The sequence below is a fragment of the Phacochoerus africanus genome, chromosome 5, assembly GCF_016906955.1.
Source record: "Phacochoerus africanus isolate WHEZ1 chromosome 5, ROS_Pafr_v1, whole genome shotgun sequence".
Taxonomy (NCBI): Eukaryota; Metazoa; Chordata; class Mammalia; order Artiodactyla; family Suidae; genus Phacochoerus; species Phacochoerus africanus.
Genome location: NC_062548.1, coordinates 25,189,527 through 25,210,233, shown reverse-complemented (window position 1 = coordinate 25,210,233; position 20,707 = coordinate 25,189,527). Strand labels below are relative to the sequence as shown.

Sequence of the window (20,707 nt, the reverse complement as noted above, 5' to 3'; positions counted from 1 at the left end):
AAGTGACTTGCTCAAGGCCATAAATTACTTGGACCACTCAAAGGATGCTTCCTGAGGGCAGGGTGTCTTAACCTGGGGTCTATGGACAGAATTCAGGGGTTTTGTTACTCTTGAATGAGAAAGAAATCCATCTCTAGTCTCAAAGAGCTATCCCTGGAGTTCCCGTTGCGTCTCAGTGGGTTAACGAATCCAACTTGGAACCATGAGGTTGCAGGTTCGATCCCTGGCCTTGCTCAGTGGGTGAAGGATCCGGCATTGCCATGAGCTGTGGTGTACGTTGCAGACGCGGCTCGGATCCCACGTCTTTTTCTATTATAGTTGATTTACAATGTTCTGTCAATTTCTGCTGTACAGCAAAGTGACCTGGTCTTATGTATATATATAAATATACATTCTTTTTGTCACATTCTCCTCCATCGTGTTCATTGAAAGTGACTAGATATAGTTCTCTGTACTATACAGCAAGATCTCATTGCTTATCCACTCAAAAATTTAGCATTTTTCAATTTTTTTTTTTAGGGCCACACCTGCTGCGCCTGGAGGTTCCCAGGCTAGGGGTCGAATCGGAGCTGTTGCTGCCAGCCTACACCACAGCCATAGCAATGCCAGATCTGAGCCGGGTCTGCGACCTACACCACAGCTCATGGCAACACCAGATCCTTAACCCACTGAGCAAGGGTAGGGATCAAACCCTCAACCTCATGGTTCCTAGTCGGATTCGTTTCTGCTGCATCAGGACAGGAACTCCTTTTCAATTATTAGTGTAAGTTACAAACCACAGGAGTATTAGAAATAGCTGTGACTTGGTTACCAAAACACATGCCCCATGTTTTCATCCCAATATTTTTACTGTTACTGCTGACCTATGGTGTCATTTAATTACTTTAACTTGTTATCAGACCCACTGCTGGGTCTTACTATTTAATGAAGCAAATAAATAAATTACCTGGTCAGAGATTTTGTTTCAACGAGTACCTTTCAGCATAATTGGCTTCCTTTACAGTATATGTATTTTGTGTTAGGTTTTTCGGGTTTTTTTCTTGTTTTTTTTTTTTTTTTTGGTCTTTTTGCCGTTTCTTGGGCCACTCCCGCAGCATATGGAGGTTCCCAGGCTAGGGGTCTAATCGGAGCTGTAGCTGCCAGTCTATGCCAGAGCCACAGCAATGCGGGATCAGAGCCGCATCTGCAACCTACACCACAGCTCATGGCAACGCTGGATCCCCAACCCACTGAGGGAGCTCAGGGATCGAACCCGCAACCTCATGGTTCCTAGTCAGATTCCTTAACCACTGAGCCACGATGGGAACTCTTGTGTTAGGTATTTAGAAATATGGTTCTGGAGAGTTCCCGTCGTGGCGCAGTGGTTAACGAATCCGACTGGGAACCATGAGGTTGCGGGTTCGATCCCTGCCCTTGCTCAGTGGGTTAACGATCCGGCGTTGCCGTGAGCTGTGGTGTAGGTTGCAGATGCGGCTCGGATCCTGCGTTGCTGTGGCTCTGGTGTGGGCTGGTGGCTACGGCTCCGATTAGACCCCTAGCCTGGGAACCTCCATATGCCGCGGGAGCAGCCCAAGAAATGCCAAAAAGACCAAAAAAAAAAAAAAAGAAAGAAAGAAAAAAAAAAGAAATATGGTTCTGAGACACATTCCAAGATCATTACCAAACGCATTAAAAAAAAAAAAAATGAAGACCCTTTAAGGCAACTAACATTCTTGGATACCCATGTCCAACCATCCCCTTATTACTTGCTGTGGATCAGCTGGAATTCCTGGCCAACTTGGGCTTCCTCTGAATTCCAGGTTTTGCTGCTGTTGGTGGGATGGAAGGCCTGAAGGAGAAATACTTCTTGGCCCTGGCTAGCAACCGGAGTGGGAACAGCAGCTGCGGGCTGCCCCGGGAAGATGCCTTCCATATTTTCCGAGACCCACTGACGTCTGATCTCCCATGGCCCGGAATCCTCTTTGGAATGTCCATTCCGTCCCTCTGGTACTGGTGCACGGATCAGGTACAGGACCCCTGGTTGAGCAACCAGCCTCCAAAACCCTTTCTTCCATGATTGTCTGGAGGCTGTTTTTGCTTTTTTTTTTTTTCCCTCTCCCTCTCTCTCTTCCCCTATTTGCATTTTCCCCCAACCATCCTTGATAAGTCCTTTCTCTCCAGGGCTCTACATGTCAGCTTACTTCTTTTTTTTTGGCACCTTTTTATTATTAACATTTAGTTGATTTATAATGTTTCTGCAATTTCTAGTGACCCAGGCATACACAGGTCCCTGTGCTGCCCATCTATTCCAAATGTAACAGTTTGCATCCACCAACCCAAAACTCCCCATCCATCACTGCCCCCCCGGCCCCGGCAACCACAAGTCAGCTCTCCATGTCCGTGATCTGTTTCTGTTTTGCAGCTAGCATCATGTTGACCATATTTTAGATTCTACATATAAGTGATATCATATGGTATATTTCTCTTTTTGACACTTCACTTAGTCTGAGAATCTCTAGTTGCATCCATGTTGCTAAAAATGGCATTATTGTCTTTTTTACAGCTGAGTAGTATTCCATTGTGTATATGTACCACATATTCTTAATCCATTCACCTCTTGATGGACATTTAGGTTGTTTCTATGTCTTGACTATTGTGAATAGTGCTGCAGTGAACATAGAGATGCATATATCTCTTTAAATGAATGTTTGGTGCAGATATATGCCCAGGAGTGGGATTGCTGGATCCTATGATAGTTCTATATTTAGTTTTCTGAAATACCAGCATACTATTTTCCAAGGTGGTTGTACCAGTTTATGTTCCCACCAACAGTTCAACGTACTTCTTATTCTTGCTCATGTCATGGCAAATCCCAAGCTGCTGGGATTGCCATGGGGAAATCTATTTCTCTTCTTTGCAAAGGGGAAAGCTTGATGCACCTGCTGACTGCCTGGAAAGATCCAGCAAGCAAAAGAGGTGATACATTTTAAATGGAGGTTAAAACTAATAGGGATATTATTTTCCCCACAAATGCTCACTGGGCATCTGCTATGGACCAGCCACTGGGAAATCACAAGTAAACAAATCAGACAGGGCTCTTGGCCCTTGGGGAGCTCACCATCTTTTGGGGCTCACCTATGGCACAGCAGGTTAAGGATCCAGCATTGTCACTGCTGTAGCTCTGGTTACAACTGTTGCATGGGAACTTCCTCATGCTGCTGGTGCAGCCAAAAACAAACAAACAAACAAACAAACAAACAAAAAAACACCATAGAGTCATTTATTCAGCCAGAGTACACCATGTATTAGGTGCCATGTGTTTGCAAGACACACTGTCTTTCCTGGAGGAACTTGGCCACTGGAGAAGCAGGCCTCAAAATGAAGGAAATTGTCATACACGGCCAATTAGAAGGAAGATGGGTGGAGACTGATTTGACAAACTTAGGTGTTGGGTGCAAAGGGCCAGGGATTATTTTATAGAAGAGGTGACACTGACTTTTCAGGGATTTTTGAGTTGGATTTTTTTTAAATTTTGAATTTCATTTTGAATTTTTTTAATTTTGATTTTGAAACATTTTTTGATTTTGAATTTGCTGTGATTGAGAAGTGACCCTTGAGCCAAGGCTTCAAAAGAGGAGAGAGAGTAAGTTGTTGGGGGAACAATGTTTTGGGCAGGGGGAATCACCAAAGCAAAGCCCTTAAAGCCAATACATAACTGCTGTGAAAAAAGTTAGAGAAACAGAAGCACTGAGGTGTGTATAATAAGCTCTTTTATGCTAAAATGGGGGGGTGGGCATAGAATCAATGTTTGCACGTGCTTGTTTATGCATAAAGAACCTCTGGGGAGTTCCCGTCGTGGCGCAGTGGTTAACGAATCCGACTAGGAATCATGAAGTTGAGGGTTCGGTCTCTGCCCTTGCTCAGTGGGTTAACGATCCAGCGTTGCCGTGAGCTGTGGTGTAGGTTGCAGACACAGCTTGGATCCCGAGTTGCTGTGGCTCTGGCGTCGGCTGGCAGCTACAGCTTCGATTCGACTCCTAGCCTGGGAACCTCCATAAGTCTCGGGAGTGGCCCAAGAAATGGCAAAAAGCCAAAAAAAAAAAAAAAAGAAAAGAAAAGAAAAAAAAAAGAACCTCTGGATGGATGTACATAAAACTAAGAAGAGCGGTTACCTGTGCACCAGGATAGATGGGGGACCATTTCATTGCACACCTGTTTATTCTTTCTCAGATTTCAAGCCCAATGAATAGATCACCTGTTGAAATGGTTTTTTCCATTACTTTATTTTTTTTAAACCTTGAATGACTATATTTCTAATTTTTTTCTCTATCAAAATAAACATAGGTAGAAATAGAATATATTAAAGCCAAATTTGATGATAAAATACACATTGTTTTAATCTGCTCTTTTATCCCCCTTTTTTCTTCCTTTTTTACTTTTTTCTTTTTTTAGAATGTTATTTTTATTTTATTTATTTATTTATTGTCTTTTTGGCATTTCTTGGACCGCTTCCATGGCATATGGAAGTTCCCAGGCTAGGGGTCTAATCGGAGCTGTAGCTGCCAGCCGACGCCAAAGCCACAGCAACACGGGATCTGAGCCACATCTGCGACCTACACCCCAGCTCACAGCAACGCAGAGTCCTTAACCCACTGAACAAGGCCAGGGATCGAAGCTGCAACCTCATGGTTCCTAGTCGGATTCGTTAACCACTGCGCCACGACAGGACCTCCCATTCCTTTTTTACTTTTTAAAAGCTCAATATATCATAGGCATTATTCTTTTTTTTTCATTCTAAATGATTTTTATTTTTTCCATTATAGCTTGTTTGCAGTGTTCTGTCAATTTTCTCCTATACAGCAAGGTGACCCAGTCACACATACACATATACACTCTTTTTTTCACATTATCCTCCATCAGGCTCCATCATAAGTGACTAGATACAGTTCCCAGTGCTATACAGCAGGATCTCATGGCTTATCCATTCCAAAGGCAATAGTTTGCGTCTATTAACCTCCAATTCCCAGTCTATCCCTCTCCCTCCTCCTCCCCCTTGGCAACCACAAGTCTATTCTCCAAGTTCATAGGCATTATTCTATGTCAACAAGTTTATCTCTATCATCTGCTAATGGCTGCAGAGAGTCCATTGTTTGTATAAACTATAATTAAACCAATTTTCCATTTTTGAACTTTCAACTTAGCTCTAGTACATTTGTATAATATAAGCACTACATTTTTATGCCTTAAATTATTATATATGCAGTTACATATATATCACATCATTATTTATTAATAACACTCTTAGAGGAATTTCCTTGACCATAAATCTCTGCTCCCCCTTGACTGAAATTTTCTCTATTTCTCTACAGGAACTGCCCCCCTTCCTATACATTTTACTCTAAATCCCTGGAATCAAATCAGCAAAAATTAGAAGCATATCACATTGTTCACACTAATTATTAAAGGGTCTCAGGATTTCCATATTTGTTTGCTCATGTGTTTGCTTGTTTATTCACTTGCTCAGCAAAATCAAAAACAAAATTCATTACATTTTAAGCCTACATTTTAAGCCTACATTTTGCATTATGTTTTTAGAGTCAAACAAGATGTTTTCTCCAGTGAGTTTTTATTTTTATTATTATTGCTTTTTAATCTTTTTTTATTATTCAATGAATTTATTACATTTATAGTTGTACAATGATCATCACAATCCAATTTTATAGGATTTCATTCCCACAACCCCAGCACATCCCCCCAACCCCCAAACTGTCTCCTCCAGAGACCATAAGTTTTTCAAGGTCTGTGAGTCAGTATCTGTTCTGCAAAGAAGTTCTGTCTGTCCTTTTTTCAGATTCCACATGTCAGTGAAAGCATTGGATGTTGGTGTCTCATTGTATGGCTGACTTCACTTAGCATGCTAGTTTCTAGGTCCATCCATGTTGCTAAAAATGCTGGTATTTCGTTCCTTTTAATGACTGAGTACTATTCCATTGTGTATATGTACCACATCTTCTTGATCCACTCCTCTGTCGATGGACATTTAAGTTGTTTCCATGTCTTGGCTATTGAAAAGAGTGTTGCAATGAACATCAGAGTACATGTGTCTTTTCAAGTCATGGTTTTCTCTGGATAGATGCCCAGGAGTGGGATTGCTGGACCGAATGGTAATTCTATGTTTAGTTTTCTGAGTCATCTCCATACTGTTTTCCACAGTGGTTGCACCAATTTACAATCCCACCAACAGTGTACTAGGGTTCCTTTTTCTCCACACCCTCTCCAGCACTTATTATTTATAGACTTTTTGATGATGGCCATTCTGGCTGGTGTAAGGTGGTACCTCATAGTGGTTTTGATTTGCATTTCTCTAAGAATGAAAGATGTTGAACATCTTTTCATGTGTTTTTGGCCATCTGTATGTTTTCTTTGGAGAACTGTCTGTTTAGATCTTCTGCCCATTTTTTGATGGGGTTGTTTGTTTTTTGGGTATTGAACTGCAGATGGTGTTTATAAATTTTGGAGATTAATGCTTTGTCAGTCGATTCATTTGCAAAGATTTTCTCCCGTTCTGTGGGTTGTCTTTTCGTTTTGTTTTTAGGGTTTCCTTTGCTGTGCAGAAACTTTTAGGTTTAACTAGGTCCTGTTTGTTTATTTTTGCTTTTATTGTCAGTACTCTAAGAGGTGGATCTGAGAAGATGTTGCTGTCATTTATGTCAGAGAGTGTTTGGCCTATGTTTTCCTCTAAGAGTTTGATAGTGTCTGGTCTTATATCTAGGTCTTTAATCCATTTGGAGTTTATTTTTGTGTATGGTGTTAGGGAGTGTTCTCATTTCATTCTTTTCCATGTGGCTGTCCAGTTTTCCCAGCACCACTTATTGAACAGGATGTCTTTTCGCCATTGTATGGTCTTGCCTCCTTTGTCTTAGATTAGTTGGCCGTAGGTGTGTGGGTTGAATTCTGGGCTTTCTATCCTGTTCCACTGACCTATATGTCTGTCTTTGTGCCAGTACCATATGGTTTTGATGATTGTTGCTTTGTAGTATAGTCTGAAGTTGGCGAGCCTGATTCCTCCAGCTCTATTTTTCTTTTTCAGGATGTCTTTGGCTATTCTGGGTCTTTTGTGCTTCCAAACAAACTTTAAAATATTTTGTTCTCATTCTGTGAAAAATGTCCTTGGTAATTCGATAGGGATTGCATTGACTCTGTAGATTGCCTTAGGTAGTATAGTCATTTTGATAATACTAACTCTTCCAATCCACAAGCATGGTATGTCTTTCCATCTATTTGTGTCATCTTTGATTTCTTTCATCAGTGTCTTATAGTTTTCAGAGTACAGGTCTTTTGTCTCTTTAGGTAGGTTTACTCCTAGATATTTTATTCCTTTGGATGCGATAGTAAACGGGATTGCTTCCCTAATTTCTCTTTCTGATCTTTCATTGTTAGTATATAGAAATGCCATTGATTTCTGTGTATTAATTTTGTATCCTGAGACTTTGCCAAATTCATGAATGAGCTCTAACAGTTTTCTGGTAGAGTCTTTAGGATTCTCTAGGTAGAGTATCATGTCATCTGCAAATAGCGATAGTTTTACTTCTTCCTTTCCAATTTGGATTCTTTTTATCTCTTTTACTTCTCTGATTGCTGTGGCTAGGACTTCCAAAACCATGTTGAAGAGTAGTGGCAAGAGCGGACATGCTTGTCTTGTTCCTGATCTCAGCGGGAATTCTTTCAGCTTTTCACCACTGAGAATGATGTTTGCTGTGGGTTTGTCATATATGGCCTTTATCATGTTGAGGTAGGTTCCCTCTATGCCCACTTTCTGAAGGGTTTTTACCAGAAATGGGTGTTGGATTTTGTCAAAGGCTTTTTCTGCATCTATCGAGAGGATCACATGGTTTTTATTCTTCAGTTTGTTAATGTGGTGTATCACACTGATGGATTTGCAGCTTTGAAGAACTCTTGGATCCCTGGGATAAATCCCACTTGATCATGATGTACAATCCTTTTAATGTATTGTTGGTTTGCTAGTATTTTGGAGGATTTCTGCATCTATGTTCATCAGTGAAATTGGCCTGTAGTTTTCTTTTTCATGTGGTATCTTTGTCTGCTTTTGGTATCAGGGTGATGGTGGCCTCGTAGAATGAGTTTGGGAGTATCCCTTCCTCTGCAATTTTTTGGAATAGTTTCAGAAGGATAGGTAGTAGCTCTTCTCTAAATGTTTGATAGAATTAGCCTGTGAAGCCATCTGGTCCTCGACTTTTGTTTGCTGGAAGTTTTTAATTTTTAATTTTTTTTATTTTTTATTTTTTTGTCTTTTTTGCCTTTTCTAGGGCCGCTCCCATGGCATATATGGAGGTTCCCAGGCTAGGGGTCTAATTAGAGCTGTAGCTGTCAGCCTACGCCAGAGTCACAGCAACGCAGCATCCAAGCCGTGTCTGCGACCTATACCACAGCTCACGGCAATGCTGGATCCTTAACCCACTGAGCAAGGGCAGGGATTGAACCCGCAACCTCATGGTTCCTAGTTGGATTCGTTAACCACTGCGCCATGACGGGAACTCCATGGAAGTTTTTTAATCACAATTTCAATTTCAGTTCTTGTGATGGGTCCGTTCATCTTTTCTATTTCCTCTTGGTTTAGTCTTGGAAGAGTGTATCTTTTTAAGAATTTGTCCATTTCTTCTAGGTTTTCCATTTTATTGGCATAGGGTTGCATATAGTAGTCTCTTAGGATCCTTTGTATTTCTGTGATGTCCGTTGTTACTTCTCATTTTTCATTTCTAATTTTATTGATTTGAGTCTTCTCTCTTTTTTTCTTAAGTTTAGCAAAGAGTTTATCAATTTTGTTGATCTTTTCTGAGAAGCATCTTTTCATTTCATTGATCTTTCCTATGGTTTTCTTCATATCTATTTCATTGATTTCTGCTCTGATCTTTATGATTTCTTTCCTTCTGCTAACTTTGGGTCTTGTCTGTTCTTCTCTCTCGAGCTGATTTAGATGTAAAGTTAGCCTTGTTTCTTTGAGCTTTTTCTTGTTTCCTGAGGTGGGCTTGTATTGCTATAAACTTTCCTCTTAGAATGGCTTTTGCTACATCCCATAGGTTTGGGAGTGTCGTATCTTTGTTGTCACTTGCTTTTAGGTATTTTTTAATTTCCTCTTTGATATCTTCAGTGATCCATTTGTTGTTTAGTAGCATGTTGTTTAGTCTCCACGTGTTTGCGTTTTTTGCAGTTTTTTTCTTTTTTCTTTTTTTTGTCTTTTTGCTATTTCTTGGGCCACTCCCGAGGCATATGGAGGTTCCCAGGCTAGGGATCGAATCGGAGCTGTAGCCACCAGCCTACGCCAGAGCCACAGCCATGCGGGATCCGAGCCCGCGTCTGCAACCTACACCACAGCTCACGGCAACACCGGATCGTTAACCCACTGAGCAAGGGCAAACCCACAACCTCATGGTTCCTAGTCGGATTCGTTAACCACTGCACCACGATGGGAACTCCTGCAGTTTTTTTCTTGTTGTTGATTTCCAGTCATATAGCGTTGTGGTCGGAAAAGATGCTTAATATGATTTCATTTTTCTCAAAGTTACTGAGGTTTGATTTGTAGCCCAGGATGTGATCAATCTTAGAGAATGTTCCATGTGCACTTGAGAAGAATATGTATTCTGCTGCTTTTGGATGGAACGTCCTATAAATATCTATTATGTCCACCTGGTCTAATGCTTCATTCAGGGCCTGTGTTTCCTTATTGATTTTCTGTCTGGATGATCTGTCCATTTCTGCAAGTGGGGTGTTAAAGTTCCCCAATATGATTGTGTTATTGTCGATTTGTCCTTTTAAGGTTGTTAACAGTTGCCTTATATATTGTGGTGAACCTATGTTGGGTGTGTAGATATTTAAAATTGTTATATCTTCTTCTTGGATTGATCCTTTGATCATTATGTAATGACCTTCTTTGTCCCTTAAAATATTCTTCATTTTAAAGTCTATTTTGTCTGTTATGATTATTTCTACTCCAGCTTGCTTTTGATCCCCGTTTGCATGAAATATTTTCTTCCATCCTCTCACTTTCAATTTGTATGTGTCCCTAGAAGTGAAGTGGATCTCTTGAAGACAGCTTACATATGGATCTTGTTTTTGTATCCATTCAGCCAGTCTATGTCTTTTGGTTGGAGCGTTTAGTCCATTAACATTTAAGGTAATTATTGATATTTATGTTCTTATTGCCATTTTATTAATTGCTTTGGATTTGTTTTTGTTGCTCTTTTTTCTTCCCTTCTTCTCTTGTTCTCTCCTCTTCTGGTTTGATGACTATCTTTAGTGTTGTATTTGAGTTGATTTTTCTTATTTGTGTATCAATTGCAGATTTTTGGTTTGCAGATATTCTGAAGTTTTGATATGACTCTCTCTATATATATGAGATTGTTTTAAGTTGTTGGTCTCTCAATTGCAAGTGCATCTCCAGTGTCCTGCATTTGTACCCTCCTCTTCTCATGATTTCTGATTTTGGTGGCATAATTGCGTGTGGATGATTTTGTAACTTTACTGTATATATACCTTAACTGGTGAGCCTTGTCATTTGTGGTATTTTTGTCTCTGGTTGTCCCCTTTTCTTTTCTGCTTAGAGAAGTTCCTTTAGTATTTGTTGTAAAGCTGGTTTAATGTTGCTGAATTCTCTTAGCTTTTGCTTATCTGTGAAGCTTTTGATTTCTCTTTCAAATCTGAATGAGAGCCTTGCTGGGTAAAGTAATCTTGGTTGGAGGGTTTTTCCTTTTATCACATTAAGTATATCATGCTACTCCCTTCTGGCCTGCAGAGTTTCTGATGAAAAATCTGCCGATAACCTGATCAGGGTTCCCTTGTATGTTATTTGTTTCTTTTCCCTAGCTGCTTTCAAGATTTTCTCTTTGTCTTTAATTTTGGTCAGTTTGATTAATATGTGTCTTGGTGTATTCCTCCTTGGGTTTATTTTATATGGCACATTGTGCTTCCTGGATTTGAATGAGTGGTTCCTTTCCCATGTTAGGGAAGTTTTTGTCTATTATCTCTTGGAATATTTTTTCTGTCCCTTCTCTCTCTCTTCTCCTTCTGGCACCCCTATAATAGGGATGTTGGTGTGTTTAACGTTGTCCCAGAGTTCTCTGAGACTCTCTTCATTTGTTTTCAGTCTTTTTTCTCTTTTCTGTTCCACATCCATAATTTCCACTAATCTGTCCTCCACCTCGCTTATTCCTTCTTCTGCCTCCTGTATTCTGCTGTTGGCTGCTTCTAGTGAATTTTTTTTTATTTCAGTTATTGTATTTTGCATCTCTTCTTGTTTACGTTTTATATCTTGTATCTCTTTGCTCAGTGTTTCCTGTAAGTTATCCTCCAGTTTATTTCTAATGTCTTGCATCATCTTCAACATTAACAGTCTAAAGTCTTTTTCCTGGAGGCTGAGTATTTCCTGATCACTTAGCTGATTTTCTGGGGGTTTTTCTTTCTCCCTCATCTGAGTTATAATTCTTTGTCTTTTCATTTTTATAGGTTTTTAGTGTGGTGACCTTTTTACAGATAATAGAGTTGTAGTCTCTCTTACTTCTTGTGTCTGCCCCCCTTGTGGCTGAAGTTGGTAGGGGGGCTTGCTGTGGGCTTCCTGATGGGAGGGGCTGATGCCTGCCCACTGGTAGGTGGAGCTGATTGTAATCCCTCTGGTGGGTGGGGCTTTGTCTCTGTATGGGATTACAGGTGGCTGTGTGCCTGGGGGGTCTTTAGGCAGCCTGCTTACTGAGGGGCAGGGCTGTGCCCCCACCTGGGTTGTTTTTTGCCCTGAGGCTTCTCAGCGCTGATGGGTGGGGCCATATTTTCCCAAAATGGCCACCTCCAGAGAAAGGCCCACTGCTGGATATTCCAGAGAGCTTTGCTTCCAGTGTCCTTCCCTCACAACAAGCCACATTCACCCCTGTTTTCCCAGGATGTCCTCCAAGAACTGCAGTCAGGTTTGACCCAGATCCCTATGGAGACTTTGCTTTGCCTTGGGACCCAGTGCACGTGAAAGTCTTTGTGCGCCTTTTAAGAATGGGGTCTCCATTTCCCCCAGTCCCATGGAGCTCCTGCCCACAAGCCCTACTGGCCTTCAATGCCAGATGCTCCAGGGGCTCTTTCTCCCAGTGCCAGATCCCCACACATGGGAGTTTGATGTGGGGCTCAGAACTCTCACTCCTATAGGTGAGTCTCTGTCAACCAGTTAGTTTCCAGTCCATGGGGATTCCCACCTGGGAGGTATGGGGTTGCTAATATCGCATAATCGCCCTCCTACCTCTTGATGTGGCCTCCTCTTTGTCTTCTAGAGCAGGATATCTTTTTGAAGGTTTCCGGTCTAATTGGTTGAAGATTGTTCAGCCTTTAGTTGTGAATTTTGTTGTTTTTAGGAGAGAAGTTGAGCTCTGGTCCTTCTATTCCACCATCTTAATCCCATCTCTCTCCAGTGAGTTTTTAAAAAGCCACCTTACTTTTGGATGTAGTGACATATTCTAGGTAATTACATATAATAAACTGTGCACTGTGAGGAAACTCTGAATCAAAAAAGAAACAGATCTGGCAAAGAAGAAAAAAATGTCTGCAGATTGCTGACAACAGGTTGTGATAAGTGTGACCTGTCAATTTCCCTCCTTTGAGAACAGCCCGGTTACTTTAAAGATCAGAGATCTGCATGCCATTTTGGAAGCTGTATTTCATAGTCAGGGCTGATAAGACTTTAAATTAATGATCGTGGAGTTGGATAAATTGATGCAGGAGACATTGCAGAGAGTGACTCCTAGGTCTCCCCATGAGTCAAAATTCCTCCAAGCGAAGAGCTAAAAACCAAGGCAGAGATGGATGCAAGGTGTAGGTACTGCCCCTTTAAGAGAGAGCACCCCTCCTCTTCCTCAGCAAATCTTGAGCTGGAGAGACCCTGGGAGACCTTTCAGAGAGAAGCTAACAGCCTGGGCTCTAACCTTAGCATTCTTGGAATCAAGTTCAGGTGGCATAACCTTGTGACACCTGTTTCTTCATTAGCGGGGTTACTAATTGCAAAAAAGGGAAGCATGAGGAATTTGGTCATAGTCCTTTTATTGCAGGGACAATAAAAGGGACATTTAATAAACTGTTAAAAACATTTACATTTTTGATACGGTTTATGCTACTGCTCTTTTTTTTTTTTTGGACCACACCCATGACACATGGAGGTTTTCAGGCTAGGGGTCGAATCAGAGCTGTAGCTGCCATCCTACACCACAGCCACAGCAACTCCAGATCTGAGACGTGTCTGCAACCTACACTGCAGCTCACGGCAGTACTGGCTCCTTAACCCACTGAGCCAGACCAGGGATCAAACCTGCATCTTCAGGGATGCTAGTCAGATTCGTTTCTGCTGAGCCACAATAGGAACTCCTGCTTTTTTTTTTTTTTTTTTTTTTAATGCTGTTGCTCTTGGAGTTCCCTTCATGGCACAGTGGTTAATGAATCTGACTAGGAACCATGAGGTTGCAGGTTCCGTCCCTTGCTCAGTGGGTTAAGGACCCGGGGTTGCCGTGAGCTGTGGTGTAGGTTGCAGACGCGGCTCGGATCCCGTGTTGCTGTGGCTCTGGTGTAGGCCAGTGGCTACAGTTCTGAGTCAACCGCTAGCCTGGGAACCTCCATATGCCGCAGGTGCAGCCCCATTAAAGGCAAAAAGACCAAAAAAAAAAAGTGCTGTTGTTCTTGACACAGCTTACCAGCTTATGTTTATTACTCTGTAGAAATATTTCCTTAAGATGCCTCAAACCCTTACTAGCTGGGCTTCCAGTGTGCACCCCTTGAAGCCCCCTTCCAACCTACCTCTCAGTGCTCAAGAGCCTGGGGACTTAGTCCAGAATGACTCGATCTTCTCAATGCCAGACAGGGCGTGAGAGCTCAGAAATCCAAGTCCTGGAGCTCCCGTCGTGGCGCAGTGGTTAATGAATCCGACTAGGAACCATGAGGTGGAGGGTTCAATCCCTGCCCTTGCTCAGTGGGTTAACGATCCGGCGTTGCTGTGAGCTGTGGTGTAGGTTGCAGACGTGGCTCGGATCCCGCGTTGCTGTGGCTCTGGCGTAGGCCAGTGGCTACAGCTCCGATTAGACCCCTAGCCTGGGAACCTCCATATGCCACGGGAGCGGCCCAAAGAAATAGTTAAAAAGACAAAAAAAAAAAAAAAAAAAGGAAGAAAGAAATCCAAGTCCTCCTTGGGCCCCATGACTTTTGGTCTTGCTGTTTCTGAGCTGGAGTCTATCAAGTCCAAAGACTGTGTTAGTTCACTGTGCTGGGGCTGCATATCTTTGCCAGCTCTGGACGGAGGTCATTTCCAAGAACAGAAGGGCAAAGCTGCATTCAGTGCTCACTGACGGAGAGCTTGTTCCAGATCTTCCCTAAACAAGCAGAGACAGAAGAGGCAAGTCACAATCGATGATTGTAATGACACAAACGTTTATTGATGTTAGACATTTACGAGTAACTGATCGAAGCGCGTCCTAATGGAATGTTAATTCCATTCACTTTTATACCTTTCCTATGAGCTATGCTCCATTATTGGCCTGGGACTTATTGCACAGGGTGACACCCTCCTCCCTGGGCTTGTGGAGTTTTGAGCAGCACAACGCTCTGAAACCTTACTCACCTGCCTCTTAAATTTGCATCTGGAGGCTCCACTTCAAGGGAAGAAAAAAACAGCATTCTGGAGTCTCCCTTGTGGCTCAGTGAGTTAAGAACCCGACATAGTGTCTGTGAGGATGGGGGCTCGATCCCTGGCCTCGATCAGTGGCTTAAGCCTCTGCTGTTGTAGCTGTGACATAGGCTGCAGCTGCAGCTCCTGATTAGACCCTTAGCCTGGGAACTTCCATATGCTGCAGGTGCAGCCCTAAAAATATTAAAAAGCCAAAATTCTTTTCAGTCACAGCTTTGGCTCTCCAGTAGAAAGGGTGTGGTTGGGAGTTCCCAACATGGCTCAGTGGTAATGAACCCAGCTAGAATCCTTGAGGATGTGGGGGTTCGATCCCTGGCCTTTCTCAGTGGGTTAAGGATCCAGCATTGCCACGAGCTGTGGTGTAAATCGCAGCTGTGATTCGGATCCCAAGTTGCTGGGGCTGTGGCATAGGCCAGCAGCTGCAGCTCCAATCTGACCCCTAGCCCGGGAACTACCATATGCCATGGGTTTGGCTCTAAAAAGACACACACACACACACACACACACACACACACACACACGAAAGAAAAAAAGGAAGGCATGGTTTTCTGAAGCTATAAATACTTCCCTCCCTGCTTCCAGATGGACCAACGAGGATTGATGACCTATGCATGCTTATTTTGGCACATTCATGAAGCAATAAAAGTATTCAATAGGAGCTCCCACTGTGGTGCAATGGGATCGGTGGCGTCTTGGGAGCTGCTGGGATGCAGGTTCAATCCCTGGCCCGGCACATTAGGTTAGGGATCTGGCATTGCCTCAGTCGTGGCTTAGGTTTCAACTGTGGCTCCGATCTGATCCCTGGCTTGGGAGCTCTATATGCCACAGGGCAGCCAAAAATGACCCCCCCAAAAAAAAAAGTATTCTGTAGACACCGATATCCTCATATTTAACTACTACATTCTTAAGAGTTCTAGAAAACCCAAGAGGTTTATGTTAGAATTCCCGAGAAATGACAGGTCACAGTTAAATCAGCTTCTAGGCAAGGACAGTTAACTTCCCAGCTGTGGCTAAAGAGAGCTTCACTGGTCCCCTGCCTTTCCTCAAATGAGCCCATTCCACATTTTAGAGCCTTTCACTTAGAGCCTCCACACAGATAACAATAATGTGTGCAGGTGGACGGTACACTTGGTTGCAGGTGACCAAAAAAAAAAAGGCCGACTTAAACTAGCTATGGAAAAGTGTGGAATACAAACTACAGGAAGTTGAACCAGCCTTCAGAAACTCCTGGCACTTATTCTGGTTTCCTTTGACATCACCCATTCTTTTCTTTTCTATTTTTTCTTTTTTTTTTGTCTTTTTGCCTTTTCTAGGGCCGCTCCCACGGCATATGGAGGTTCCCAGGCTAGGGGTCAAATCAGAGCTGTAGCTGCCGGTCTACACCACAGCCACAGCAATGCTGCATCTAAGCCTCGTCTACACCCCACACCACAGCCCAGATCTGCAACGCCAGATCCTTAACCCACTGAGCAAGGCCAGGGATCGAACCCGAAACCTCATGGTTCCTAGTCGGATGCGTTAACCACTGAGCCATGGTGGGAACTCCATCTTTTCTATTTTTTCTTTTCTTTTTTCTTTCTTTCTCTTTCTTTCTTTCTTTCTTTCTTTCTTTCTTTCTTTCTTTCTTTCTTTCTTTCTTTCTTCTTTCTTTCTCTCCTTCCTTCCTTCTTTCCTTCTCTCCCTCCTTTCTTTTCTTTCTTTCTCTTTTTGTTTGTTTGTTTTTGCTTTTTAGGGCCGCACTCGCAGCATATGGAAGTTCCCTGGCTAGGGGGTTGAATCAGAGCTACAGCTGCCGGCCTGCACCACGACCACAGCCATGCCAGATCCAAGCCGCATCTGCAACCTACGCCACAGCTCACGGCAATGCTGGATCCTTAACCCACTGAGCAAGGCTAGGGATCGAACCCTCAGCCTCATGGTTCCTAGTCGGCTTCTTTTCTGCTGTGCCACAATGGGAACTCCTCTTTTTGTTTTTTAGGGTCCCACCCAGGGCATATGGAAGTTCCCAGGCCAGGGGTCGAATTGGAGCTGTAGCTGCCAGTCTACAACCAAGCCACAGCAACACAGGATCCAAGCTGTGTCTGAGACCCACACCATAGCTCACAGCAATGCTGGATCCTTAACCCACTGAGCAAGGCCAGGAATCAAACCCACGTCCTCATAGGAACTCCTTACAACATGTATTTTTTTTTAATGGGAAGAATTTCAACTTTGTCCTACTCAACGTAGCATCATGACGGTCATGATAGGACATGTTACTCTTGTCAGTGGTTCACTGAACCAACTTGTAAAAGCTCTAGTAAATTACCAAGATTAGTAAAGAAAGTTCTGAGTCTTTGCAGATTCACTCTGAAGGCTGGAGCAGAATTTGTGGGAACTAGTCTCTTAGAAAACACTCACGAACAAGTTATTCCCTTTGTATGGATAAATCTTTTTAAAAAAATTCAAAGTTTGTATATATTGCTAAATAATCACCAAAATAAATGTAGTTAATATCATTACCATACATGGTTACAGTTTTTTCTTGTTTTCTTTCTTTCTTTTTATTTGTTTTTGTTTGCATTTTAGGGCCACACCTGTAGCATATGGAAGTTCCCTGGCTAGGGGTCGAATCAGAGCTACAGCTGCTGGCCTACACCACAGCCACATCAATGCAGGATCCGAGCTGTGTCTGCGACCCACACCACAGCTCACAGCTACGCCATGTCCTTAACCCACTGAGTGAGGCCAGGGATTGAACCCACATCCTCATGGATACTAGTTGGGCTAGTTATAATTGAACCACAATGGGAATGTCCAGTTTTGTTTTGTTTTTCCTTGTGATGAGAATTTTTTTTATGTGTGATGAGACCTTTCAAGACCTGTTCTACTCAACATTCTATAATAACCTACAAGGGAGAAGAATCTGAAAAAGAATGGATATATGTATAACTGAATCACTTTGCTGTGCACCTGAAACTAACACGCATTGTAAATCAACTATACTCCAATATAAAATAAAAATTAAATTTAAAAAAGATCTGTTCTTGAGTTCCCACTATGGCACAATGGCTTAAGAACCCAACTGCAGTGGTTTGGGTTGCTGTGGAGGCACAGGTTCGATCCCCGGCCTGGTGCAATGGGTTAAAGGATCCAGTGTTGCTGCAGCTGCCATGTAGGTCACAGCTGCAGCTCGGATTCAACCCCTGGCCCAGAAACTTCACAAGCTGTGGGTGTGGCCATTAAAGAAAAAAAAAAAAAAAAAAGACCTGTTCTCTTAGCAACTTAAAACTATGCAATCCAGGGAGTTCCCACGGCTCAGATCTGGCACTGTTGTGGTTGTGGCATAAGCCAGCAGCTGTCGCCCCAATTCAACCCCTAGCCTGAGAACCTCCATATTAACTATTGCCATTATGCTGTACATTACATTCCTAGGTCTTATTTATTTGATAAATGGAAATTTGTACTTTTGGACCCCTTTCCTCCATTGTGCCCACCTCTACCCTCTGTTTCTGGCAACCATGAATAAATATTGCATGGATAAATCTTGCCATACCTACCTTACCCCACTCAACAGAGAGAAGGGGCCAGGATAAGACCTAGGTGTGTATCTGCAGTAACCACAGGCTCAGACCTGCCAGTCTCTTCAGTAGCCATATCTCTTAACTCATCACTCCTAACAAAGACCGGAGTATCTGCATTTCTCTGCTATCCTCCGTTCTGCTCTTGCTTTCTCTGCCTTGGCATAGCTACCCCCACTGGACCACTGGACCGCAAGGATTGAGAATAGGTGAGATGTTGGGAGTTCCCATCGTGGCTCCGTGGTTAACAAATCCGACTAGGAACCATGAGGTCGTGGGTTCGATCCCTGGCCTTGCTCCGTGGGTTAAGGATCCGCCACAGACACAACTCAGATCCCGCGTTGCTGTGGCTGTGGTGTAGGCTGGCGGCTACAGCTCTGATTCGACCCCTAGCCTGGGAACCTCCATATGCTGCAGGTGCGGCCCTAGAAAAGATAAAAAAAAAAAAAAAAGAGAGAGAGAGAGAATAGGTAAGATGCTCCCTTAATGAGAAGCCAGGCAAACCAACCTTCTGAGTCTGCTGTGCCTACCAAGGAGCTGTGCACATCTTAAGAAAAAGCCATCGCAACTTCCAGCCGCCCCTCTGTTTTCCAGGTGATTGTCCAGCGGACGCTGGCTGCTAAGAACCTGTCCCATGCCAAAGGAGGCTCTCTGATGGCCGCTTACCTGAAGGTGCTGCCCCTTTTCATCATGGTGTTCCCTGGCATGGTCAGCCGTGTCCTCTTTCCAGGTAAGAAGACATTGGGGAGGGGAGGTGGGGTGTCTGTGAGCCTCAGACCCTGTGAAGCGTTCTGATCATATTACTGACGGCCCCACATGAATGCAGCTGGAGTCCCTTCCTGGCGATTCGACTGAGGCGTCTCCACCCAGGACTCTATGGACTCTATGCTGTCCCCCATCACGGGTTCAGTGGGAACATCCTATAGAAGTCCCAGACCAAATCGAATGCAGAGGCAAATCAGGAGCCTTGCTTGCCTCAATGAAATAGAAATATCATATATAGGAGTTCCCATCGTGGCGCAGTGGTTAAGGAATCTGACTAGGAACCATGAGGATGCAGGGTTGAACCCTGGCCTTGTGCAGTGGGTTAGGGATCTGGTGTTGCCATGAGCTGTGGTGTAGGTCACAGACGTGGCTCAGATCCCGCGTTGCTGTGGCTCTGGCGTGGGCTGGCAGCTACAGCTCCGGTTGGACCCCTAGTCTGGGAACCTCCATATGCCACGGGAGCGGCCCAAGAAATGGCAAAAAGACACCAAAAAAAGAGAAATATCATATATATATATGATATATATAAATATATATATATACCACACACTAAGCTAAAATATTATGTTCCCTGAAATCTCATGTATATAAACCCAGTATTTTGGCAATGTGGTCCCAGAGAACCCTTTAGGGGTAATTTTTTTTCCTTTGGCTGCACCATGGCATGCAGAAGTTCCTGGGACAGGGATCAAACCCATGCCACAGCTGTGACAAGGCCAGGTCCTTAACCAAATGAGCCACAAGGGAACTCCTTGGGGGGGTATGTTTAACAAAATCAGTGATATCAAAACCTCTAGAGTATTTGCCTTAGCTTTTTTTTTTTTTAAATTGGTAGAGGGATGAGGTTGGCAGCATGGGGGTGAAACAGGACTGGCCGTGGGGGATGTTGGAGGGAGTCACTGTGATGTCAGGAGCTGGTTATCTGTATGGAAGAAAGCTCCTCGTTGCTTCAGCGAGCGCAATCCCTTTCTACCAAGGCTGCTGTATGGAGCTCCAGTGGGGCTGTCGTCTAGCGCATGGTACTTATACCAAGGTGCTTATACCAAGGGGCAGACTGCTTGGCCCTCTGTGCCTTATTCTATGTGCTGTTGTGCAGAGGTAAAGAAAGAGTGGGAGGGAATGGTTAGTTAATTGGTCCAGAAGTTTTGTCAAAATAGTGTGTGTGTGTGTGTGTGTGTGTGTGTGTGTGTTTTCTAGGGCCATGCCTGCGGCATATGGAGGTTCCCAGGCCAGGGGTCGAATTTGGAGCTGCAGCTGACGGTCTACACCAGAACCACAGCAACGCGGGATCTGAGCCAAGTCTGCGACCTACACCACAGCTCATGGCAACGCCAGATCCTTAATCCACTGAGCAAAGCCAGGGATCGAACCCGCAACCTCATGGTTTCTGGTCGGATTCATTAACCACTGAGCCACGACGGGAACTCCTGTCAAAATAATTTAGAACAGTATGAATTAGGTGGTGCTGTCTGTGGAGATAGAGGCTGGGCTTGTTCTTCTCCAGTCCTGGTGGATGTTGGTCCTGTTTCCAGGGAAGGGGCCCAAGGCTTGAAACATCCCTGATGAGCGTAAGAACTGGGATCTGGGTTTGATGATGACTTGATGGAAAATATACAGCTATGGGGTAAGATGACATATGAAAAGAGAAAGTGCCTTTTTTTTTTTTTTTTGGTCTTTTTAGAGCCTT

At 43.4% G+C, this 20,707-nt stretch overlaps 1 protein-coding gene across 6 annotated transcripts in view; it reads left to right on the top strand.

Moving 5' to 3' along the window:
• The window catches only part of SLC5A11 (solute carrier family 5 member 11), an 81,096-nt gene that overhangs the window by 44,592 nt on the left and 15,797 nt on the right, over positions 1-20,707 (top strand). For all 6 annotated transcript variants that reach the window (XM_047779138.1, XM_047779143.1, XM_047779142.1 and 3 more), the window contains 2 exons: positions 1,800-2,005; positions 18,850-18,985. In XM_047779138.1, coding sequence (XP_047635094.1) covers positions 1,800-2,005; positions 18,850-18,985 — 342 coding nt within the window. The remainder of the gene's footprint in view (positions 1-1,799; positions 2,006-18,849; positions 18,986-20,707) is intronic.